We start from the raw sequence: 19,510 nt of genomic DNA, 5'->3' as shown, positions 1-19,510 counted from the left end.
TTTGCCGATAGCTTTGTGCTTCATTTACCGAAAATTCATTTAGACCATAGACCGGTCTTAGTTTGTTTTGATAAAGAAAAGCGAAGGGATCAGGGGCAAAGATCGTTTCGATTTTTGGCAGTTTGGCTTACTTACAAAGATTTTGATAAGTTTTTTTTGCTTCGAATTGGAATCCTATAGAACCTTACCTCCAATCGGCCCTTTCTTTCACTAGTAATGTCTCTCACTAGAACAAAAATTCATTTGGTAATATCTTCCAAAGGAAAAGAAGGGTGGCTTGCATTGGTGGTATTTAAAAAACTCTTGAGAGCTATACTACAAATGGGCTTATTCGTCTTAAATTGAAATTGAAAAGAGAACTTGCAGCAATTCTTACTAAAGAAGAGTTGCTTTGGAAGCAGAAGTCTAGGAACGATTGGATTATGCATGGCAATAGAAACACGACCTTCTTTCACCAAAAGACACTGACTAGAAGAATGAGGAACATGATTATGGCCATTAAAGATGAGAATGGACAATGGTTGTATGACTTTGAAGCTATCCAAAGACATACTATACAGTTCTTTTCCAAGTTACATACTGAGGATAACATCTCTCCTTAACACTACCATATTCGGGGCTTTTTTCCAATGATTGATGAAGATAGTTTGTCTTTCTTACAAGCGCCTATAGATGAAGTTGAAATTAAAAACACTATTTTTAGTATGAAGCCCTTAAAATTCCCAGGGATTGATGGTTTGCATGCCATTGTTTATCAATCTCAGTGGGGTGTGTGATGTGAACCCCACAATCAAACTTTGAAATCTATACTTAATTTGAAGTTTCAACTTCCCATAAAAGTTCTAAACATATTTAAGAAAAAAAAAACCTTGATCCAATGCTTAAGAAAACATGAACCAGAGGCATAGAGAATGATATTGACGTCACACTCAAGATGTAGAGGTGAGTGATAAGTCTAGATTTGAAACTCCACAAGAATGCAAATTCGTGATAAGTTCACTAGTTCTCAAAAGAACCAAAGAAAGAATAATTTTTTCAAATTCAAATATCATTAATCTCTAATTGTCTTACATAGTAAGTTTGCTGAGTTTATATAGGCTAAAAGAAATTCAAGATCCTAAAAATACAAATGAAAACATTGGAACAACCCTCCAAGTATAGGTTTGTCAAAGGATACTTCAAAAGTCTTCACCAACCCACCATTAATAATGCTAGTCATTGACAAACTTAATGCTAGCTTACCATAATTAATGCTATCATTGACAAACTTAATGTTAGCCCACCATAATTGATGGTAGGCTTACCTTACACATTGACAAACTTGGAACAAAACAAACAATGAAGTTGAATAAACAAAGGAGTCGTTGGAAATCTCAAGTCTAAACAAGTTGTAATAAATTAGTCATAACTCCTTCTAGAGAACTCCAAATCTAGCTCTGTAAATTGCATTGGAAAGCTAACTTAATTATCTTTCAATGGTATATAGCTTGCACGTTAGTTCTGGCTCAATCAATACCAGTGTTATTCCAAATTTGCCCTTTCTGCATTGGATCTAAATTGTGTATTTTGCTGCCTAATAGCTTGAATAATGCCAACAATGCCTTGTCTTCTCTCGAAGCCCAATTCATGATGTCTTGAATCTCGAATTGCATTTTCAGTCCACATTTTCTCAATTAATCCGTTTAAAGCAGTTTGCATCTTTTTGGCTCTAGCTCTTGTAATTGGGCCTCCTTAAATGTGCAAAGGATCACTTAAAGCTTTAATGGTATTCCCTTAATGGTTCTTATCAGTGTGGTTGGGCCTTCTCTTTGTTGATTTATTAAGAGCATCTTCTGTCATGGTAGAGTTCCTCCAGAGATTAATAAAACCTCATTAGTCCTAATTCAAAAAAATGATCATCCTCAGACTTTAAAAATGTATCGCCCCATTAGTTTATGTTCAGTGGTGTATAAGATAGTCACCAAGATGATTGCCAACAGACTTAAAACGATCTTACCTCATCTTGTTAGTCCTCAACAAACAAGTTTTGTCCCGGGACGTCACATAACTGAGAACACTGTTATTGCTCAAGAGGTGATTTACTCTATGCGACGGAAAACTGGTAAGAGGGGGCAAATGATAATTAAAGCGGTCTTAGAAAAGGCCTATGACATAATAACGTGGAGTTTCATCCATGACACGCTACTAGAGGCAACAATTTCTTTTGACTTAGTTCAATTCATCATGGATTGTATTACTTATGTTAAGATGAATGTTTTATGGGAGGGGTAGATGACCGAGGATTTTGTGCCATCCAGGGGAATTAGGCAGGGGGATCCTATTTCCCCATGGCATCCTTCACGCTGTAAATATGGGAGATTGGAGACCAATGAGCCTTGTTCAAAATGAAACCCCTCTCACTTATTTATCTTTTGCTGATCTCCTACTTGCTGAGGCAACTTGTGATCAAGCTAGAGTTTTTGGTCTGTCCTTGATGCTTTCTGTGCAAGCTCAGGTGCCAAGGTCAACAAGGTTAAAACTTAGATTATTTTCTCTAAGAATGTTAAAGCAGATAAGGCTAAACAGATATGTGAACTGCTTGGGTTTTCTATAACAAATGATCTGGGAACTTATCTTGGAATGCCCCTCCTGCACTCTAGGGTCTTAAAGCGTACTTATTAGAGCATTATTGACAAGGTTGAGCAATGCCACTCCGGGTCGATTGCCACTCATTTATCCTTAGTAGGAAGAGCAACTCTTGTCTAGTTAGTGTTGCAAACTATTGCTATCTATGCAATACAAACAACAAATCTGCCTGCTAGTGTTAAAAGAAAAATTGACCAAGTTTACAGAAATTTATTTGGAGCGGTGCTAATAATCAAACAAAGATGAGCCTTATTAGTTGGGAGAGGATTTGTCGACCTAAATGTTATGGTAGATTGGATTTTAAGAACCTGGACGTAATGAATCAAGCTTTGTTGATGAAAATAGGCTAGAACCTAGTTGTCAATCCAAAAAGTTTGTGGTCGCAGGCGTTGCTTACGAAATATTTCGTGAACCATGAGAATTTGCCACATGAGTTGCCAACCAGATGTGGTTCTTACCTTTGGAAGTCTATTAGGCGAATTTGGAATGATGTAAAGAGGGGGATTTGGTGGAATGTTGGGGATGGTAAGACGGTTCGCTTCTAGTGGGATTGTTGGGTCATTAAAAATCAACCATTGATCAACTATGCTATTGCTCCAGTTCCAAACCATTCAGCAAATAAGAAAACAATGGATTTTATTAATAATGCTGGCAATTGGTTGTGGGAGAGCTTTAGTTTTTTATTACCACATAATATCTTTATGAGGATTGCTTTTTATAAGCCTCCTTCGGTAGATGATGGTGCTGACCAAGTTTTCTAGGCTGAATCAACAAAGGGGTATTTTACTGTGAAGTAAGCTTACAATGCTCTATCAAAGTCTATTGCTAGTGGGGAGAAGAAGTCTTGCATGGAGTTGGAAAGACCCCTTAGAGCATTTGTTTTTTTCATCTGGTTGGTGCCGCATGATAGACTAAAATCAGGAGTTGAATTTCAAGGCGTCATTTGCTAGTGGATTACAGTTATGATCAATGTGGCTCAACTTTTGAGAATACAATACAAGTGCTTCGAGACTATGTTATCGTGAAAAAAGTCTGGAATAGCATAATTCCTAGAAGTTTTCGTCCCTAGTTTTACATGCTTGATCTAAAGGACTGGATGTGTCAAAATTTACTAAGCAAAGGACAGATGGACTCGATTATTGGCTGGAAATTTTATTTGGAGATGTTATTTGGCGTCTGTGGTTCTAGAGGAATCAACTTCTGTTCCATCAATGATCTATGGAAAGTGTAAGCATATTATAGGATATAAAACTCAAAGCTAAGGAAATTCAAAACCTTAATAGCTCGTCTTTGGTTGTAGAGACCATGAAAATCGAGAGATGGATAACTTGGAAGTTACCTATCTAGTGTACACTGAATACATACATAGTAAGAAAGGAAATGGGGGCATCATGCGCTGGAGGCCTTATTCGCAACTACCATGGCACGCGATTCACTGGCTTTTGCTTCAACATAGGTTTCTGTTAAATTATTGTAGCAGAACTTTAGGGCCGTTACCAAGGGTTAGTTTTAGCATGGCAACATGGTGTTTGGTATTTGCACGTGGAAGTGGATAGCCACTGTGTTGTTCAAATGGTAAACAGCCAGATGGATTGCATCAATGAGTATACCCCCTAATTCGTTCCATCAGAAATCTCATCAAGCGAAATTGGGTTATAACCATCAACCGCATATATCGTGAGGCTAATTTTGCAGCGGAATTCCTAACAAATTATGCCTTGGAGTTGCCCTTAGGTTTGCATCTTTTTTCTAATCCCCCTCCGAGGGTTGTTAATCTTATTGCAAATGATTTAAATGGGATTGGTTACTCATGATATGTGTTGCCTTAACTCTTTGTAGAGCCTTTCTCTTATTAAAGAAATGGGTAATTATCCACCGACCACCTGTTTTTTTTTTCTAATTTTTTCAAAAATACACAAATCTTTTTTTTTTTTGCAGCGCTCCACCTGAAGTTAACATTTTTTTTCACTGGTCCACTCCCATTATAACATTGTTAGAACTTTGCTGACATCATAAGGGTAAATTTTTTATTTCACAACTACATTGTTTGAAGACAGAAGTGGACAGGTGCAAAACAATATAACTTTAAGTGGATTTCAGCCAAAACAAAAAATTAAGAAATGTGTATTTTGTAAAAAAATGCGAAAAAAAAGGTGGTTGGTGGATAATTAGTCTTTTACATTTGGGGGGTAAAAAAGTCATTTATATAGTATTCCATTAGTTCTCTTAACATTTTGAAGACAGAAGTGAACAAATGTAAAATAATATAACTTTGAGTGGAGTTCAACAAAAAAAATGAAGAATTGTGTATTTTTAAAAAAGTGCGAAAAAATAGGTGGTCGGTGGATAATTGCCCTAAAAAAAGAATAATTTTCTTGCTATTATAAAAAAATTTCATCCCGATTTAGACAAGTTATAAATAAGAATGAATTCTATATTGTAACAAATTATAATTTTTTAAGATATGTCTTAAAAAACTTACCTTCACATGGTAATAATTATGTGTAGATTGGAAAAAAAATATATGCTATGTTATTTTAATGGCTTAAGATAGAATAAAATATTTGTTTTAAGGTTGTTTGGAATAATGATTTATTCTTTAGACTTTTCAAATAACTTTGCATATTCCCAACACTACAAAGATATACGTACTAGTTTTTTGAAATTTGTCTATTTCTTTTATCAATATATACATATTAGACTTCATATCGTCTATTAATTAAATATCCATTGATGAGAATCATGTTGATAAAGCTTCACAAGATCCATTGAGTATCCCTGGAGGTTCAATGATAAGAGTAAGAACCAAGAAAATAGAGGAAGTATTGAGATTTGATAAGTGCATATTTTCTCTATATTTTACTATTAATTTCTCTATTTTTTTCTTGTTTTGGTTTTAAAGATTCTAATTATTTTAGTAAATTTTTAGTTTAGTTATTTTATTGAATTATATTTCATCATGTTGGCTGTTGTCTTAGTTAGGGGTGGGCAAAATCGGGTTCGGGTCGGGTTCGGGTCAAGCCGATCGGGTTTCGGGTTGTTCGGGTTAGACAAGGAACAATCCGAACATAACCCGAATTAATGACCCGACCCGAACCGACCCGAACTATATTCGGGTCGGTTCGGGTCGGGTCATTAATTCGGGTTATGTTCGGGTTGGATCGGGTTGGATTTAAAATGGGTAGAATTGAGTTCGGGTCAATTTGGGTTAGTTCGGGTCAGTTCGGGTCAATTCGGGTCAATTCGGGTCGGTTGAAATAGGGTTAGTTCGGGTTAGTTCGGGTCAGTTCGGGTCGGTTGAAATCAGGTCAATTCGGGTCAGTACGTTTTTTTTTTTTTTTAAGAACCCAATCGGGTATTCGGATCGGGTCGGGTTTGACCCGAACCGATCACAACCCGATCGGGTTTGTAAATTTCAAACCGATCAGGTTTCGATCCTGACCCGATCTGACCCGAACCCGAAATTTATCGGGTCGGATCGGGTCGGGTCGGGTAAAATGCCCACCCCTAGTCTTAGTTTTTATTTTATTATTCTAGATTTTATCCTGAATTTAATATTTGATAGTTACTTTTAATTTTTATTTTAAATTACATTATTAAATAGAGAATTAATTGGAGATTATGGATAAGATAAGGCATGAAGAAGTTCAATTTAGGAAGTAATCAAGATTAAATTGGAAATCAATTGAAAGACAAGAGAAAATAAAGTCAAGAACCCGTGGCCAACAAGAATTTGAAGAACAAAATTGGAAGTCAATTTCCTCAAGTTTCAAATGGACATGCATTATTGGAAAATAAACAATTTACTTGGGCAATTGCATGTGCATGGCAATAAAAAAAGAAAAAGAAAAAGAGGAATGGAAGTCCTAATATGATTCTAAGTGGAGAGCACGTGTCAAGACTAATAAAAACAAATTCAAAAACCAAGCCTTTTGGCTTTAGAATTGGAAAGGGTCGGTGTCCAATTATGGGCATTATATAAAGGCCATCAATTGAAGGCTGCTAGAGAGAGAACGGAAAAAAAACCCAAGAAGTAGCTACAAGAAGAAAAGAAAAAAGAGGAGTAAGTTGCACAAAACCCGAAAGCAGAATCAACTTTTTGGATTAGTCTTCATAACTGGTTTTATCAACTCTCTTATTCCCAATTCAATCATGTTACGTTAAATTTTCTATTTGGTTGGGAGTGAATTCAAAACCCTAAACATGATATATAATTAATATTCAATTTCCATCATTCAATTTATTTAATTGAAATTGTTTATATTCTTCTATAATTAATGTTTATGATTTTATTCTTTTTTTATTTGAGTGGCCAATTAGATAGGAATTGAATAAATTCTATTACTAGATTAAAATACTTGATCTATAATTGTGTCGATATTTTAATCATTAGTAGCAAATTGAAATCACTAATTTCAATTTGGAGAACATAACCTAGATTAAATAATCCGAGCTTGTGTTTATAGCCTAGATCAGCCTAATGTCTTTCTCTACTTAATGCTTCCATTATCTTAAATTTAAAGAGCTTGTCTTAAATTATTTAATGGTTAGAGATTAAGTGAAGAACTTGTTTGCCTAACGACACATTAAGAAAAGATAGAGATTAACAGAGATTATTATTGTCTAAGGTTGATAGTTTCAATAGAAATTGATGATAGAATAAATATATTGATTATATGCATGTTTGGTGGTGGCGAATGATCGTTTAACCAAAGTTTTCATCATTATTATTTCCTTCTCCTTTAATTAGAATTTTTATTAAATTATTATTTTCGTAGTTTTACTTTCTTTATTTCTTGCTATTTAGTTAAATATTCATAAACCCCCCTCCCATTTATTTATAGTTGACTTTTTCTTTAGTTAATTAGTTATTATTATTACTACTACTACTACTACTATTATTACTACTACTGTTATTACTTTATTTTAAGTGTTTGTTTTAGAGTTGATAATAATACAACTAACATAGTTTTCATGGGATCGATCCTTACTCGCTCTGACCTAGTTGTTTATATCACTAGTAAGGCTTTAAATTTGGTGTACCCTAATGACACTACCAAGGATATCTCAAATTCATGCCTTATTTAAGACACTAATCTACTAAAAATAAGTATTCAAGATAGCCAATGCTTTGTCAATATTATCCAAGCTTCTAATTTTGATTGGGAGTGACTTGCATGAAGAATAAACTAGGCTTTATCAAATTAGGAAGAAAAATTAGGCAAAATCTTTATTTCCTATTGTGTTTTGAAAACAAGATCTTTTATTTCCTTTTTATTTTATAATCTTTTATTTCTTTTTCATCTTAGGTTATATTTAGTGATAATAAACACATGTAACACTATTGCAAATATCTCTTTAGTTCTTCAAAGAACCTTCAGAATTTATCAAGATTTTGCCTTGTGGCATTCTTTCTTAACTTAACAGTCATAATCTTTCTCTTCTTTCTTGAGTGTGGCATTAACCCTAGATTTCTTATACCATTGGTTCTTATCTTTATGGATAAAGGGTAAAGGTCTTAATTTTATAATTGTTTGAATCTGAATTAGAACGATTCATGGCAAAAGAACCTCATTAAGTTCAGGGTCTCACTTATCTCTATGAGGTTCACATCAATTGGTATCAGACCTTAGGTTCTAAATTAGTTTTGATCTATTATGTGTTTATGTAGTATCTCTAATTCCGCATGATCTTGTGTCTTAATTCTTTTGAATCCATAAACCTATCTGTGTTAATTCTTCTTTTCCCCCAACTTTGTCCTAATTTTTGAATCCATAAACCTATCTATGTTAATTCTTCTTTTCCCCAACTTTGCCCTAATCCTTGAAGTTCTGTTCTTTCTCATTAAAAAAAAAAAGTTCTAGAAACCAATTGAATTTAAAAAGTGGCTAGCTATTCAAGTCTCTGCAATTTAACTAAAGAAGAAAGGGCAATTCTTATTGTATCAAGACTTATATTCTTCTTTGTCTTTCTTTGTTTAATTTTTGATTCTTAGTGAACCAGATGATGATCCTATGCCACCTTTGGAGGATGCTAATAATGGTGTTGAGTATCCTGTTGATGGTAAATTAATGGTTGCTAGGCATGCTCTCAACATGCAAGTAAAAGAAGATGCAGAGGTACAATGTGATAACATCTTTCATACTAGATGCCACATCAAAGATAAGGTATGTAGTATGATAATTGATGGTGGAAGTTGTACTAATGTAGTTGGCACTAGTTTAGTTGGCAATATGATAGGCGTGTGACACATGATGGTTGCTTAAGTAGATATTCCTTTGTAATGAATAAAAAAAAATCACTCTTGTACCTTTAACACCGAGACGAATGTATGAGGATCAAATGTCAATGCAAAAAGAGAGTAATACAAAAAAAGAAAAATAAGAGTACAAAAGAAAGAGAGATTAAGAGAAGAACAAGTGGAAAGATAGAAAATAAATGAGAATATTGTTAAGAGAAAAGAGAGGCAGCAGGTGAATTTGTTTGCAAAAGAGAGCGAGGTTAAGAAGGTTTTCTTTTCAAAATAGCCTATCATTGTACTTTTCTGCAAAGAGGCTTGTTTACATACTAATGAACTTAACGCTTCTTTGCCTAGTGCTATTGTGACTCTTTTGTAGGACTTTGAAGATGTGTTTCAAAATGAAGTTCCTAATGGTTTGCCACCTAATAGGGGAATTGAGCTTCAAATGGACTTTATCCTTGGAGCTAACATTCCAAATAGGCCCGCATATAGAATCAATCCCAATGACACAAAAGAGCTTTAAAGGAAAGTTGAAGAACTCTTAGCAAAGGGATATGTGAGGGAGAGCATGAGTCCATGTACGGTACCAGTTCTACTATTGCCCAAAAAATGTAACACGGAAGATGTTTGTTGACTGTCATGCAATCAATAAAATCACTGTAAAGTATAGACATCCTATTCTTAGACTTGATGACATGATTGATGAATTGCATGGTTCTTGTGTGTTTAGTAAAATTAATCTTAAAAGTGGATATCATCGTATTAGGATTAGAGAGGGAGATGAGTGAAAAACTACCTTTAAAAAAAAATATGGTTTATCTAAGTCGTTAGTGATGCCATTTGGGTTATCTAATGCGCATAGCACTTTTATGAGGTTAATAAACCATGTTTTGTGTGCTCTTATGAGTAAGTTTGTAGTTGTCTATTTTGATGATAGTTTGATCTATAGTAAAAGTCTAGATGAATACATTGAGCATTTGCAAAGTGTATTGAGTGTTTTAAGGAAAGAAAAGTTGTATGCTAATTTGAAGAAGTGTTCTTTTTATACAAATTAGATTTTTTTTCTTGGTTATGTTGTAAGTGCCAAAGGAATTGAGGTTGATGAAGAGAAGGTAAAGGCTATTAAAGAGTGGCCTACACCTAAAAGTGTAAGTGACGTAAGAAGTTTTCATGGTTTGGCTAGTTTTTATAGAAGATTTGTGAAAGATTTTAGCACCCATGCTGCATCATTAACTGAAATTGTAAAGAAACATGTGGGATTTAAGTGGGGTAGTGAACAAGAAATGCCATTTAATCTAATCAAGGAGAAATTGGTTTATGCACCATTACTTGCTTTTAAAATTGAGTACGATGCTTCAGGGATAGGTATTGGAGTTATTTTGATGTAAGAAGGGCATCCAATTGCCTATTTTAGTGAGAAATTGAATGGAGCAACATAATAGGCAACGAAGTACGTGGCGTTGTTAGACCAAAGTAATGACGAAAAGATCGTCCTTTGGACCAGTAGTCCGCATGCTTGGGTTTCCAGCTGATATACTCAGATGAAAAACAGAAAACTTAAAACATTTTCATTTTAGGTTATACAACCCAAAACAGACTTTTTTGTCTTAAAACAGGGTACCAAACCAGATAAAAATTATTTAAAGTTTTCTGATGCACATGATCCTCATGAAAGGCAAGTGCAGAGCATACTTCTTTATTTTCAAAATGAACATATTTAAATCTTCCTGTTTTCTCTTAGAATGTTAGAACTTCATTAACAGAGAGAAGAAAGAAAGTTTAGAACTTCATGTTTAAGAAATACACGCTTTTATTTCTTAATCTCCGGTTCTGATTTACAAAGGAAGAGATCATCTTTTATATAGGATGAGGAGGAGACAATCTTGATAAGACAAGACCCTTATCAAGATACTTTACTTTATAAAAGCAAACTTTAATAATTAAAGCATGACTCAGTATACTTTAATAATTACACATGACAAATTTTTCTAAAAGTAAAAAGCAAACTTTTAATTAAAGCATGACTTAGCATACTTTAATAATTACACACAACAAACTTTTCTAAAAGTAAAAAGCAAACTTTAATTAAAGCATGACTCAGCATACTTTTATAATTACACACGACAAACTTATAGCTATGGGGATGAAAGATTCATGTAGTCTTCGTCAGAAGGAGCTATCTGTGTCATCTTTTGCTAACTTTTTCTTTGGATGCTTGCAGGTGGGACTACATGGTGGCCATGGGCAATGTTGTGCTTTTGGACAATGCGAAGGGAATGTCACCATTTGATTGGGTGGCTAAAAGTTAGGTGGATAAGCACTGGTACTAGCTCTAGATAATGAAGGTTCTTCTAGCTGTGATGAATCCTAGAGTGGTTGGAGATACTGGCTTAAGGGGAGGAAGTCAGTCCAAGGGTCTTGAGCATCTTGGAATAAGAAATCTGTGAAATTTGGTTTTTCTTCTTTGATGATGATACCTGTGGGTTTTGGTTTTGAAATGGACGAAGGGGTGGGAATCATAATGATGTCATGTTGTGGACCTAAAGACCCATGGAATATGTCTTTATGTGGTTCAAGTTGGTGATTGAGGTGGCAAAGGAAATTTTGAAGGTTTTTCTGGATTCTATTGTCTTGTTCAACAATTGCTGGATGTGGTGTTGTGAACCATTCGAACAATTGGTCTTGAGTATAAAAAGAGTTGGTGTTTGGATGCTGGAAATATGGCTTGTGGATAATGAACACGGAGGTGAACATATTTGCTTCTGATTCATGCATTGGATCAAGGTTGTAGACCGTGGATAATTGCTGTAACTTTTTTCTCCACCAGGGAAGTAGAGAGAACCGCTCAAGAAGGGTCCAGGTCAAGGAGGTTGATTTGTCAGGATTCATGAGATGATTCAGGGTAGGTTTTACAGGGAGAATTAACTTGGTGGCGTAAAGAACAGTTAAGCACCAGATGTACCATAACTCATCTTCAGTTACATCCTTGGAAGGGTCAATGTTTAAACCTGTGAGAAACAAGTTTTCAGGGTGAAAAGTTGAGAAAGAAAATGAATCTGCTAACATGTAGGCTTTCATGAAAAACCTAAAAACATATCTTTTTGCAAATTCTTGGATGTCAAAAATTGTGGAAAAGGTTTTCCCGAGAGGAAAAGTCTTGTGGGTTAAGGCTTGGTTTGGTAGAGAGGTGGCCATGGAAATTATAGGAAAGTAGTATCCTCTAGATATGCAATGCAGAGGTGTTATTGGTTTTGCAAGTCTTGAGAGTAGATCTAGAATGAGGTTCTGGGTTCCTTTTATATGCTTCACAGAGAAGTCATATTTTGAGAACTAGTCTTTGAGTCTGAGCAACATCTTTTTTGGAACTGTTTTCCCTTTACAATTCATGAAAATGATAGTCGATAAAATGGTATTCAAATTTCTTGATACCATTCTTTACAGCTAAGATCTCTTTGTACACAATGTGGTAGTGCTGCTGTGTGTCAAAGAAATGTCCACTAGCATAAGCAATAAAGGTTTCTTTGCCATTTATTTCTTCGAGAAGAATAGCACCCCATGATTTGTCACTTGCATCTGTCTGGAGTATCCGTTTGCCATCTGTGATGAGCTTTAATGGCAGCGGATTTTGAGCAATCTTTTTTAAAGTGGTGACAGCAAGTGTGTGGTTATCATTCCATTCTGGTGGCTTTTTCTTTAATAAAGCCGAAAGCTGATTGGTATGGTGATCGACATGAGGAATAAAGTCTCTGATGTAATTGATGATGCCAAGAAATTGCTGTATCTGTTTCTTGGTGAGTTGTTGATCTAGAAAGTGGACCAATTCTTAGGCAATGTGCTTTCTTGGCTGGTAACATAATTCTGTAAGTCTAGATGATATCAAAAAATTGATTTAATAATTGGCAATGTTCTTCATGTGTGCCTGAAAACAACAAAATATCGTCAATTTAAATTAATGCATGATGCAGGATGGGTTGAAAGATTTTGACCATGGCTTTTGAAAAATGGAGGGACCAGTTTTTAAGTCGAAAGGTAAAACTGTCCATTGATAATGAGCATTAGGGATGCAAAAAGCTGTTTTGGATCTTTCTAAAGGTTCAATGCCAATTTGCCAAAAACCTGACTTGAGGTCAAATTTTGAAAAGATCTGGGCATTTTTTAGATAAGTGAAGATGCTTTGTCTCTTTGGTAAAGGAAAATTATTGTTGAGTGTTAGAAAATGTATATTTATAAAGGAGAAAATCGTCATTTTACACTTCAAGTTTTACTAACACCCTTTCTTTTATGTATTTAAACTACTTATCATTTAATTATGTGTGTTGTATTATAATTAAGTATTTTATGTATTTTAGGATAATCTAAGTCACTTTCAATAGATTTCTCTTCAATTTATTCTCGCTATTTCAATTCCAATTTTAGGATAATCTAAGTCACTTTCACCACAAATCCAGCCACCCTCATATAAAATTAATTCTACACAATTAAAATTCACCTCCTCGTGGGATCGATACTTGTCACCATTGATCTATTCTACAATAGATTCGTGCACTTGCGAGTTCAATAAAATTTGCACAACAAGTTTTTGGCGCCGTTACTGGGGAGGTAAGTAATTTTTATTCATAGAATTAATTTTTGTGAATAATTCCATTTAATTGTTTTCTTGTATTTTTTTTCTTTAAAAAAAAAGAAAAAAGAAAAAAAAAGTGAATCTACATTTAAAGGTTAGTATTTCTTTTCTTTTTCTCTTCTTTAAAATTCTGTAAGTTAATTTTCAATTTATTTTTCTTTGTAAATTTTTTTTATTTATCTTATTAATTTATTTTTAGTTAATTTATTTCACGTATTTGTTTTTGTGTATTTTTATAGAAAGGTTTTAATAGTGTGATAAGGTTAGTAACGTAATTTCTCATTTTTCTTTATTTTTATTTGTTTTGTTCCCATTTATTTTTGTGTTTCTTGCATGCATGGTCGTAAGTCATTATTACCTAATCTTGAACCTATAAATCTTGAACTAGAAAAAACACTTCGCACACATAAGCACGTTAAAAATAAATTTTGAATGGATTTACAAGCACAACAGGAGAGGCCATTTAAGGACTACTTTAGTCCCTTAGCTAATTTGAGCACATCATGCATAAGATACCCAAATGTAGCTACTAGGAGTTTTGAATTAAAACCTAGTGTGCTAAATTGTCTCCCAACATTCTATGGCCTAGAAAATGAGGGCCCATATAATCATTTGAATGATTTTCATGCTGTTTGTCAAACATTTAGATATGAAAATTTTTCAGATGATGATGTTAAACTTAGACTATTCCCATTTTCTTTAAAAGATAGAGCTCGTTCATGGCTGAATACATTACCTGCTAATGGCATCACATCATGGGAACAAATGGTAACTAAATTTTTGAATAAATATTTCCCAGTGCATAAAACCAATGCTATTCGAAGGAAAATTTCAGAGTTTACCCAGAGAGATGATGAGCAGTTTTTCGAAATATGGGAGCGATTCAATGGGCTACTCTTGAAGTGTCCACATCATGGGCACGAGAAATGGCACTAATGCCAATACATTTTGGAGGGATTATTGCTGAATGTGCAAGAATGGCTAATGTCAAAAAGTGCATCAGAGATTTGGGAATTCTTCCAGCGACAAGCGGATAATTCCCAACAACGAAGTTGGTCGCTCAGGAATACTAAAAGAATTAAAGGAGTCAATGAGGTTCACATTGACGAATCAACGTCGGGAATCAAAGAAGTCAAGGAGATGGTTGAAAGTCTCTCTCGACAAATAGCATCGTTATCAACTGTTAAATCAACAGAACCACATGACCCTGACTCATATCCAGATCAAGCCAATGCCATAGGTGTAATGAGAAAGCCATCGAATTACAACCCATACTCCAACACATATAACCCTGGATGGAGAGACCACCCTAATTTTTCATGGTCTCAAGGATTCCAACAGAATGGACCAGCAGCTCCAGCTCCACCAATGCAACCAGTTCCTCAAATTCCTCAAGCCTTTCATCCACCATTTAGACCATCCAATCAGAACCAGAACTACTCTCAACCCAGACCATGGGAGGATGCATTCCAGAATTTCAAGAATGTTACTCACTCTACGATTGAGCAACAGAATCGCACCATTGATGGACTACGAAATGAGTTGAGAGCAGGCTTCAACTCACAAGCCCAATCAGTTTCAAGCCAGAAGATGGTAGGACAAATTGTTTCTTCAGTTCAGAACTTGGCAATGACTGTTGAGAAATGTAAATTTCCAAGTCTACTAGTGCCTAATCCTAAAGGAGTACATGAAGCAAGTACCAGTTCACCACAACAGGATGGAGAGGTCAAAGCAGTCATGATCTTACGAAAAGGAAAAGAAGTCGACAACAAAGTAGAGATGCCAGTGACAAAAGAAAATCAAATTGTACCTGTGAATGTTGATGACTCACCATCGGAAGAGAAAGAAGAAACTAACTCACAAGAATATGTTCCCAAAGCTCCATTTCCTCAGAGGTTAACTAAAGGAAAGAAGGGAAAATCCACAGGTGAGATTCTTGAAATCTTCAAACAGGTAAGTGTTAACATCCCTTTACTTGATGCTATAAAGCAAGTTCCATCTTATGCCAAGTTTCGTAAAGACCTTTGTACTAAAAAGAGAAACATTCATGTTCAAAAGAAGGCATTTTTAACAGAAAACGTTAGTTCTATACTCCAACATAAAATTCCTCTAAAATGCAAAGACCCAAGCTCCCCCACTATCTCATGTAGCATAGGGAACTATAAAATTGAGAATGCTTTGTTGGATTTAAGAGCTAGTGTAAATCTGTTACCTTACTCAATTTTCGTGAAACTTGGACTGGGACAATTACACCAAACTCCAGTGGTGTTACAACTTGCAGATCGGTCCACGAAAATATCTCGTGGTATTATAGAGGGCGTGCTTATCCAGGTAGACAAGTTTTATTTTCCCGTTGATTTCATTGTAATTGACACTCAACCAATATAGGATTTAAGGAAGCACATCCCTGTTATTCTAGGCCGACCTTTCTTGGCAACTGCGGATGCTCACATTCAATGCAGGACTGGAAATATGTAGTTGTCCTTCGGCAACATGACTATGGAGCTGAACATCTTCAACATTGTCAAACAACCTCACAATGCAGATGATGGAATTGTTGATGTGGATTTAATTGAAGCATTAGTTGATGACACTTTTCTTTTAAACCTTAGTGATGACCCTTTACAAACATGTTTAACTCACTTTGATATTGACAGATCAGTCGATGAGGTCAACGCCCTACTTAACTCAGCACCATCCATGGACACTAATAAATGGAAGTCAAGAGTTGAACAACTAGCACCATCAGAGAAGAAACTCATCCCATCATCAGAATCACCACCGAAACTCGAGCTCAAACCATTACCCAACACTTTGGAATATGCATTTTTGGGAGAAGAAAGCACTCTACCGGTAATCATCTCATCATCCCTAAATGACGAACAAAAAGGTAAGTTGCTGGATGTTTTAAAAGAGTACAAAGGAGCATTAGGATGGACCATAGCAGACATTAAAAGTATAAACCCAGTAGACTGCATGCATTACATTCACCTTGATGCAAATGCTAAACCTACTAGGGAAATGCAACGTCGGTTAAATCCTAACATGAAAGAAGTTGTTAGAACTGAAGTCCTTAAGCTATTAGATGCATGTATCATTTACCCCATTTCTAATAGTTCATGGGTCAGTCCTATACAAGTTGTCCCCAAAAAGTCAGGAGTCACAGTAGTTACGAATGCTGATAATGAATTGATACCCACTAGAGTGACTACATGATGGCGTGTATGCATTCATCAAATGCTTGATAGATTAGCAGGCCATGAATTTTATTGCTTTCTAGATGGCTACTCCGGATATAATCAGATTCCTATAGTACCAAAAGATCAAGAGAAAATCACTTTCACTTGCCCTTTTGGCACTTTTGCATATAGGAGGATGCCATTTGGATTATGTAATGCACCTGCTACATTTCAACGATGCATGTTAAGCATTTTTTCTAATATGGTTGAACGATTCCTTGAAGTCTTTATGGACAATTTCTCTGTCTTTGGTGACTCGTTTGATCAATGTTTACATCATCTAACACTAGTTCTGCAGAGATGTATCGAGAAGAACTTAGTCTTAAATTGGGAGAAGTGCCATTTTATGGTGAAACCAGGTATTGTTCTCGGTCACATCATTTCGAGCAAAGGTATTGAGATTGACAAAGCCAAGGTGGATCTCATTTCTAATCTTCCTCCACCCAAAACAGTCAGAGAAGTAAGATCTTTCCTTGGGCATGCTGGTTTTTATAGGCGTTTCATTAAAGATTTTAGCAAAGTTTCTAGACCCTTATGCAATCTACTTGCTAAGGATGTACCTTTTACCATGCTATGCCTTGCTAAGATCTGTGACCAAAAAGATTTCTTGAAAGACCTTATTGAATACAAAGAACCCTTTGCCTCAGCCTGTAAAAAACCCTATCTCAAAATCCAGTGCAAAGATGACAAAAAGTGCACTTGTCCAACCACCAAAAAGAAACACTTTCAGAAGCATTTCCAAAGATCCTCTTCCAAAAAATCAAAGAAGCCTTACAGATACTTTAGAAAAAAGGATCATTCCCAGTACAGAAAGAAGAAACAGAATCGCTGTTTATTTGTAAGAAACGCGGACATTTTGCCCACAATTGCCCAAATAAGTCAGCCAAGTCTGTTCGTCTCATTCAGCACTTACAGCAATCTTCCATCCTTTCTGACAATGAAGATGTTGAATCCATCTTCTCAGAATAGTCCGAGAAAGATGATCATCTACCGAACATGCTTTCTGCGGCTGCTCTCAACCTCGACGCAAGCTCAGTCAAATTTCTTCTGGAAAACGGTGCATATTCGTCCCACACTTCCTGGTCCATCAGTAAAAATCTCAGTCATCCCTTCTAAATTCCATAAACCTATCTCAGTTATTGGTTTCCTTGATACTGGCGCACAGTGCAGTATGCTTAATCCTAGAATCTTTCCTCTGGATTATTGGGAAACCCACACTGAATACTTCAGAGCTACAAATGGTAAAATTTTTGAAACATCTCTCATTACCAAAAAACCCATTAGTATCCAATTCTTCCCCAACTGTATCATTTGGCAAAAGATTATTGGTTCCGATTTGCCAGACAAAGATCTCCTTATCGGATTTGATATCCTTTAACTGGTAAGAAACCTCTTCATTACACCAACAGGCATTAAATTCAAACAAATGTTTATGCCTTATACAGATGTCCTTCGTCTGTATACATTGTCAGATACAACTCCTCCTTATACCTCCATTTCTCAAAAGTTCCTTGAACTTTGTCTTGAAAATCACTCTCGATTTGCACATCCCTCACCACTTTGGCAAAATGAACAATTTTTCATCCATCTTCCTTTCAAGCTTAATGAAGACATCAATCCCACAAAAGCTACACACCCATGGATGCCCCCATCTGATCTCATTCTCTCCAAGCAAGAATGCACTCAATTGCTTCGGTAAGGTCTCATAGAACCTACTACTTCAGATTGGGCTTGTCAAGCTTTCTATGTTGAAAAACGATCTGAATTAGTTCGTTGAAAAAAGAGATTAGTTATTGATTACCAGCCCACTTAATGCTTTCCTTAAAGATGATAAATTTCCTCTCCCCAAGATCCAGTCCCTATTCATTCATCTTCAAGTTGCAAAGGTATTTTCAAAGTTTGATCTCAAAGCTGGTTTTTGGCAACTTGGTATTTCCCCAGAAAATCGTCCCAAAACAGCCTTCTATATCCCTAATGCTCATTATCAGTGGACAGTTCTACCCTTCGGTCTCAAAGTTGCTCCATCTTTATTTAAAAAAGCAATGGTTAAGATTTTTTCTTCGATCCTCCATCATGCTTTGATCTACATTGACGACATCCTGTTGTTTTCTCATAACCACCAAACACATCAACAACTCCTTTTAGATTTCCTGGAAATCGTGCAGACACATGGCATCATGCTTTCTGAAAAGAAAAGCAGCATAGGAAATGAATCTATTGACTTTCTTGGCATGGTCTTAAAAGATGGTCACTACCATCCAGGATCACACATTGCAGCAGAATTATTAAAGTTTCCCAACATCGATCTTACCAAAAAACAAATTTAACAGTTCGTTGGAATTGTTAATTATGTCAGAGACTTTATTTCTAAAGTGGCAGTCCACACCAGCCAGCTATCCTGCATGCTTAAAAAGACAGCTCCACCCTCCAGCTCAGACAGACGCTGTAAAGCAGCTTAAAAAGATAGCCCAGTCACCTCCTCCACTCAAATTCCCACTACCGGACAACGCATTCTCCAGACAGATGCTAGTGATGACTTTTGGAGTGCAATCCTCCTGGAAAAGCTCGGTGACTCAGAGTCCTATTGCGCTCATGCAAGTGGACAATTCCAAGATTCAGAAAAGAATTATCACGTCATTTACAAGGAAATTCTTGCGGTAAAATATGGAATCAAGAAATTTGAATTTCATCTCATCAGTCATAATTTCCTCATTCGAATGGACAACATTTATTTTCCAAAGATCTTTGACTTCAAGAACAAATTGCTTCCTGACAAGCAAT

General features: G+C 35.5%; 1 protein-coding gene across 1 annotated transcript; it reads left to right on the top strand.

Annotated features, from left to right (window-relative positions):
* The first annotated feature begins 9,489 nt into the window (after positions 1-9,489).
* Positions 9,490-11,175, top strand: LOC112099598 (uncharacterized mitochondrial protein AtMg00860-like). The gene is made up of 3 exons (XM_024187011.1): positions 9,490-9,580; positions 9,956-10,250; positions 11,088-11,175. The coding sequence occupies exons 1-3, from the start codon at positions 9,490-9,492 to the stop codon at positions 11,173-11,175; spliced, it is 474 nt and encodes a 157-aa protein (XP_024042779.1).
* Positions 11,176-19,510: the final 8,335 nt, after the last annotated feature.

This window comes from Citrus clementina, unplaced genomic scaffold, assembly GCF_000493195.1.
Source record: "Citrus clementina cultivar Clemenules unplaced genomic scaffold, Citrus_clementina_v1.0 scaffold_3, whole genome shotgun sequence".
In the NCBI taxonomy this organism is placed as follows: domain Eukaryota; kingdom Viridiplantae; phylum Streptophyta; class Magnoliopsida; order Sapindales; family Rutaceae; genus Citrus; species Citrus x clementina.
This window is presented reverse-complemented; position numbering and strand designations above follow the sequence as displayed.